Consider the following 7,519-nt stretch of genomic DNA (forward strand, 5'->3'; position numbering starts at 1 on the left):
CTGGGTGAGAATCTTTTATAATAAGAGTACAAATATATGCATGGCTTCCTGACAGTGCTGTGAATATATGGGAACAAATCCTCTTAGCAACAATACTTTTGTTCCTTCTATTGCTAGCAATTACTATTATTATATTGAACAATCCTTCTAGCAATGTGTAGCTAAATGTGTGAGCTATTGTGTCCATGACTCAGTTTAGTGAACCTATATTTATTCACTCCATATATACTAGCTTTTGTGGCTGGCATGAACAACTGCCTGCCAAACCTTTATATTTTAATAATAAAATAACTAATAATATAAATAACCACTGTAATAATAATAATAACAATAACAACAATAATAATATTAATATTGTTATTATTATTATTATTAAGCGGCACAGGCTCCAGACGAAAGATACATGCGTTTGGCATGCCAACTAAACGACCTTATATGCGCATTTGTAAGTGTGACTCACCATTTTAGCAGTGCGGACAGGCAGATACCGAGAGATGAGAAGAGGAGAGAATAGACGCTGCTCTGCATGCTTGCAGTATTGATGCAATGCACCAGCACGCCCTGGTGAATCTGGCAAGCGAGCAAAATAGTAGCGCTCCCTCAATTACGTAAATGGACCTAGCGACGGGAAATGTCGACAACAGCAGCGGTTCTACTGCACTCCGTGTCTTGTCACTGACAGGCTGTAATGCAAGCACGAAAATAGTGCCCATTGATTGCAACAAGCCAAACATACCGGGGGTGGGGGGAATACCAATAGGGATTCAAATCTAACAATGTGTCTGTGATAAACAGTGTCAGGTCGTGTCATCCGTATAGGGACGTTGATGAGAGCGTGTGCCTCGTGGTCTGCTGGTTCTGCATGGCTTCTAAAGCTGTCATAGTCACGTGTGCATCTGCGTCTCTTGAGGGAGTTCTCACACGCGCTACAGTGGATTCCTCAAAGACACTGGCAGCGTGAAAGTGAAAGCACTGCGAAACACTACAGTGGGAAAACACCGGTAGCTTGTCACTAGATCTGTGCAGCAACAACCAGCGTCTGTGTTGGGCAGGCACAGGTAGCGTTCTGAGAGTGTCACCCCCGCCAAACCTGCACCTAGCACCAGCCGTGGCTACGATATATACTATTGTATCCACTCATTCATTCCCACACTAGCTAAACACGCCGAGTCTCCGGTGACGCTATGTACCAGTAGTCATCCGATCTACATGTTACTGGCTGCCCACATCCGTTCGTGCTATAGTTACCCTGCGCAGCTCATTCGCACACAGTTAAAGCGATGTATGTGCTATAGTTGAACGACTGTCCTCGTTTTTATCAGGGTATTTGAATTGGCGAGTCATGTTATTATGCTATATAATACACTGCGTGTGTGTCCCTAATGGGAGCAAATGTTCACGCATTGATCGTCCATTAGTGAGAAAGGTTTGTATGTTACTAACAAACAACTATATTCGTTTTCGAAACCCATGCATTGTGGGGACATAACAAACATTTTAGCCTGCACACTTTGCGGTTTACCAATAATATTCAGTCAGCGTGTTTATAATTCTAATTACTATCATCATTGTAACGAAGTCGGCACACACTTTCCCTTTCGCTCTATAACTCGACGCGTACCAAAACCAGGTTACTGCGACCTTTATTTGACCTTGACTGACCATATTTCCCTTCCGCTCTATAACTCGGCCCCTAATTGACCTAGCGCGAGCAAACTTGGTATACTTACACATCTTGGGGAGAAGGTGTGTCGCGTACCAAAACCAGGTCACTGCGACCTTTATTTGGCCTTTACCTTGAAATTGATCATATTTCCCTTCTGCTCTATAACTCGGCCGCTACACTTAGTATCGGCGCCTTGTATGTTGTAACACCTCAACAGCTTTATTATCCCTGTTTCTCTGTGTGCTAATATAATTACTATACTTTGCATACATTGCCATTATCTACTGTTTGCGTGTAGCACAGTATTATACAGTAAGATTCTTTTTATAATGTGTTTTTTTCCACTGACCTAGTTTGACCTTGACCGTGGACTTAGTTTTCCTCTTTAGCCTCTAGGGTAACCAAATTTGACATACTTGCACATCTGAGGCAGATGAGTTGTGTAACAAACCTTTGTCTTTGTGACTTATTTCACTTTACCTACCTTGTACGTCCTTACGGAGATATTTCATTCATACTAGATCGCGGGGGATACATGTAGTTGGCGACAACTGCCATTTCTAGTTATCTATTCATTGTTATTATGATAGTCATTGGCTGTTTACAAATTGTGAAATGTTGAACAGTTGGCTTTAGTATCTCAGTGTAAAATTACTGGAACCTCTTTAATCCTTTGTTTTTAATTCATCTCTTTAATTTTTTTTGGAAAATCTCATGTAACTTATCTACCTGCCTTCTTTATTTTTTATTTTTTAGTCTGAGCCACTGAGGGCAGCTGAGATTGATACATACTTTAAAAAGTTTGACGAAGCAGAGAAAAAATACATGGAGATGGATAGACGGTATATAAGTAGCATTTAAAAACGTATCACATGTTGTTATTATTACTATGCATGAAATAAAGTACAATTATGTCAGATTATCACTGTAACATAAGCAGCGCATAAAAGTCACAGTAAAAGTAGTACATAATTTTTTTCAGTGTGTAGTTGTTGAAATATTCACTCGTTAATATAATTATATAATCATAAAACATAATTTTGAATTATGAATAAATTCATTAATTAAGGTTTAATCAATAATATAATTATCAACTAGCTGGTGAAAATTCCAATTTTATATACATTTTTCTTATCGTATTATATTATCAGGCGTGAATAATAGAGAGTATACTCCGATCTCTATTATTCACTCCTGATATTATCATACATTATTTATTTGATTATTATAATTGTTACTTGCCTAGTTGCATTATTAGCTAGGTAGAACTTGGCGTACATACGTAGGAATGGTACACGCTAATCCATGCTTTACTGCATTTATTTGACATATGCTGCGCACCTGTTTAACAGAGACCTGGCGGTGGCTCTGCGTCGTAAGCTCGGAGACTGGTTCCGCGTTGTGCAGCTGCTCAAGTCAGGAGAGGGTGCCGGGGATGACGTACAGCTTGAGGAAGCGTGGAACGCGATCGGCGACTACTATGCCGACCGACAGAAATGGTACGGTGCCGCCACTCAGTGGCATGATAGATAAATAAATAAGGTGTTCCGTCACGCCTGACATTGTCCCTCGTCGTCGTTTTCCTATTGATGTGTGAGCTGTCAAAATGTTAGAAACCCAACTAACGATCCCTCAATCTGTGTGCGTGCGTGCGTGCGTGCGTGCGTGCGTGCGTGCGTGCGTGCGTGCGTGCGTGCAGGCGTGCATGTGTGTGAGCGAATCCGTGTGTGTGTGCGTGTATGTGCATGCATGCGTGCTTGCATGTGGGTGTGCGGGCGTGTGTACACGTGCAAACGCGTGGTTGTGTGCGAGTGAGTGCGTACATATGCACATGTGAACCCATTGTACTGTGATGATTGTCAACATCAGTTAACCAATGATTGCCTCGATTTTCTCTTTTTTACTTGCCGTATCATTTTTTGTCTCAACCTCCGTCTTTCTTGGCTATAAACCTAAGAAAGCCCATGACTGATTGCCATAACTGTCAAAGTGACATCTGAAGTGTAGGCATCTGCCAAGGACGTTGGTAAGCAGAGGGCAGCTGAAGGACAAACAGATTTGTCGTGTTTGTCTCGTGTGTGAGGCGTAGGTTTTGATGGTGTGTCGAGATCGGTGTGAGAATAAGTTTTGTTAGTTTCTGCTACGACTTTTAGTGTGAAGCACATTTTGTTATAACACTAGTAATGCAGTTGATGCGGAGAGCCATTTTTCGGAAGAGGTTGCCTTTTCCTGGTCCAGCAAAAGTCAAAGGCCAGGTGGCATGGCAACCCCTATAAGCTTTTAATAGTGAAACTAACTAAGCCTTTTTTCCCATTGAGGCCACTATTTGTTCTATCCTGTCGTTTAGCAGAGTATGCCTTATCATTGCCAGAGTATAGTCTAAATTCTTAGTTTTAGTTATTGGTTTATTGGGGGAATCTAAAGCGGGTGGACTTGACAGAAGACAAGGGCCAGTATCTACAGGTAGAGGTTCCATTTTGTGAAGGTGTGGGCTCACGCAGCTTGGGAGAGACAGCGGGAGAGAAAACTAGACTACTCTTATGTCTAGGGTCCACGCATGTAGTGTATACATGCAGTATGTACAATACCTGCTTAATCAACTGCCACTTCTGATCATTTAACTCACAATTCTGTGCCTGCCAATGATCCTCTTGTCTGGGGACAGGAGTGTACACGTGGGTTTAAACAAATTTCGAGCAAAGCATGTACCAACTTAATCCGTTATTGCCAGGCATTATTGCACATAATATCCGAACATGTTGTGAATCCATCATTACCGGGTATGTTATATGAATCAACTATTGCCACCAGGCACGCCATGTAAATTCATTAGTACCAAGCATGCCACATGTGAGTCCATGATTGCCAGCCATAATCCATCAGACTTTACATGTGGATCCATAATTTCTTGGCATGTAATATCAATCCGTGATTGCTAGGCATGCCAAATCCCATTATATTCAGGCAATAATCGATACATCGCTGGCATCACACGTGGATGCTTTATTGCCAGTAATACATTAGTTGCCAGGCATGTCATGTGAATCTTTTATTGCCAGGCATTAATCTTTTGTTGCCATGCGCACGTCATCTACATCCATCATTGCCGTGTGTCTGCTGTTCACATGCAGGCAAAGCGCAATCAACTATTTCGTGCAAGGCAAGACGCGGGACCGGATGCTGCGGCAGTGGCAGATCAGCGAGAGTCCATTTGCACCTGTAGACATGTACCAGCCTGATCCGAGCACCAGCTCCAAGTCTGCACCTTTCCATCTTTTCTTTGTTGTTGTAGCGTTCTCTCTCTCTGTCTGCTGTTGGCTCTTCTCTCCTCTCTCGTCTCTCTCTCTCTCTCTCTCTCTCTCTCTCTCTCTCTCTCTCTCGCTCTCTCTCTTTGTCTCAGTCACTCGTTCATTGTTGTTATCCGTTTCATGTATCTCTGTCCGCTTCGAGTATGTTAGCGTTGCCCGTATCCGTTGTGGATGTTAGCTGTGAATTATTACGGATTTGCAAGACATGTATTTGCACGTTTGTTAGTTACTGTAGGGGCTGATATAGATGGGGCGGCCTTAGTAAACAGTGGTGCCATAGCGCATGTGGTCGTATCTGCAAAGATCATTAGTTGGCGATGAATTTAGAGGTGATAGTGTTAATGATGCTACAAATCTGTGTTTGCGTAGTTACTTAGTTAATGCTGTCAACCTTAGCGGCTGGGACGTGTAATGTCATGTTGATGTTAGTACGTGCATGGTGTGTTAGCTCGCTGGCACTAACGCTGTGTTTGTCTGCCAGTGTCGTATATAATTATTGTTTGCTGATGTCCGTTGTGATAAGGCGGGCCTATTTCAAAAGCATCTATAATAATATGACTATGTTAGTTAATTTATATCTAAATTATACATATATATATTATAATATATTTATATATTTAGATAGATATAGATTACATGTGTACCCCGCTGCATTGCTGGCATTCGCCTTACAAGAACTCGCATTTATGTTACTTTAACTCCCCTACTTTGGTTTACGAGCTACCTGCCGTAGGAGTAACGAATTTAATTTGCCCAATCAATCTCATGTGAGACGCTGTGTGTGATCTCACACATGACCTCTGGCATGGCCTCACACATAACCTCTGGCGTGACCTGCAGCGGTGACTCGATGCAATAGTCTGCTCAACGGCGACCTTTACGTTGACCTCTCCGCGCGACCCCCACATGACCGTTTTTACGTGACCTCCCGCGGCGACCTCGTACGTGACCTCCCATGCGACTCGAACGTGACCTCGTCTGCGACCTCGTACGGTGACCTCCACGCGACCTCGTACGTGACCTCCCGCGCGACCTGTACGTGTGACTCGTACGTGACTCTCGGTGACTTCGTACTGACCGCCCGCACGACCTATCGCTACGTGACCCTCCCGCGGCGACCTGTACGCCGGACCTCCCCGCGCGACCTCACGCGACTTCGTATGTGACCTCCTGCGCGACCTCGTAGTGACCTGCCGCGCGACCCGTTTACCTGATCCTCCGCGCGACGCGCGCCGTGCGACCTTCTAGCGTGATCCTCTGACGTGCGCTCTCGCACTGCGCAGGCCGAGCGCGTGTGAACTACTACGTGCAGGGCCGCAACCAGGAGCGGCTCGCCGAGTGCTACTACAGATGGATCGAGGACTACGGCGGGCTGGAGACGATGGTGGGCCAACCTGCCGGGAACCACCGGCTGTTGCCGACGTCGCCAGATGTTCGCCAGCGTCGGCATGTCGCAGCAGGCCGTCGCTGCCTACACCAAGGTAGATATGATATTGTAGATATATGTTGTGTGTGTGTGTGTGTGTGTGCGGGCGTGCGTGCCTGCGTGCGTGCGTGAGTGCGTGCCTGCGTGCGTGCATGCGTGCGGGTGTGTGTGTGCGTGCATGTGAGTGTGTGTGTGCGTGTATTTTATGTATATTTTTATCAATCTATCTATCTTTCTATCTATCTATCTATTGATCTATCTCTCTCCTCTTTTTCACTCTCTGTCTCTCTCGTCCTCAGATTTCTCTTTCTCTCTCTCTCGCTCTCTCTCGCTCTCTCCCTCTGTCTTTTGATGGCTCTTTGCATAAAGCATCGTACTATAAACGACATGTATATATCAGTATGGGGTCAGTAAGGTAGCCAGCTGTCTGTCAGCTTTCGTTAATTCTCAGTAATTCCTTCGCGCTTCAGTGTAACAAGGTCAAGTTGGCCATCGACGTGTGCATACAGCTGAACCAGTGGAACATGGCCATAGACCTGGCGAAAACACACAACGTTAAGGTACGCGACAGTTTCTGTGACAACGTGCAAAGGGGCACTCGTGCAGGGCATCACGTATCGCCAAACTTTCTCGATCCCAACTTTTGCCAAACAGTCGTAGTCTCTGTCATGTTATCTCACGTAGGCAAAACATGTCTTCCAAAATATGACTTTAGTTTAAGGGAATCAGCAGCTCATGCACAGGCCGGGTTTGAAAAAATAGAATTTTCAAGTGATCTGTAGAGATAAGATCTGATCGAGTTAGATGGGTGTAGTAGCTGGCACATAAATGCAATAATTTTTTGGAAGCTGGCACTAAAATGCTGCCCCCTAATGCATTTTGATCATAAAATTCAAGGTCTATAGTTATCCCCTTAATGTACCAGGAAGAGGGCCACACTGGTTATGTTCAGAGCACCGCCCCTCGTGAATTTAACTACCGCTTCCGTCCATGTGCCTCCAGGAGATTGACTCGTTGCTGGTGAAGTATGCACAGCATCTGTTAGAGAAGAACAAGCTACTGAGCGCCTGCGAACTATATAAGAAGGCTAATCGCTTCATCGACGCTGCCAAGCTTCTC

The 7,519-nt window shown here is 44.5% G+C and overlaps 1 protein-coding gene across 1 annotated transcript; it reads left to right on the forward strand.

Moving 5' to 3' along the window:
• The first annotated feature begins 1,017 nt into the window (after positions 1 to 1,017).
• Positions 1,018 to 7,519, forward strand: LOC106813910. The gene is made up of 7 exons (XM_014818153.1): positions 1,018 to 1,058; positions 2,423 to 2,508; positions 3,019 to 3,165; positions 4,798 to 4,923; positions 6,258 to 6,455; positions 6,871 to 6,960; positions 7,403 to 7,519. The coding sequence occupies exons 2-6, from the start codon at positions 2,492 to 2,494 to the stop codon at positions 6,911 to 6,913; spliced, it is 531 nt and encodes a 176-aa protein (XP_014673639.1). The 5' UTR covers positions 1,018 to 1,058; positions 2,423 to 2,491; the 3' UTR covers positions 6,914 to 6,960; positions 7,403 to 7,519.

The sequence above is a fragment of the Priapulus caudatus genome, unplaced genomic scaffold (assembly GCF_000485595.1).
Source record: "Priapulus caudatus unplaced genomic scaffold, Priapulus_caudatus-5.0.1 Scaffold843, whole genome shotgun sequence".
In the NCBI taxonomy this organism is placed as follows: Eukaryota; Metazoa; Priapulida; class Priapulimorpha; order Priapulimorphida; family Priapulidae; genus Priapulus; species Priapulus caudatus.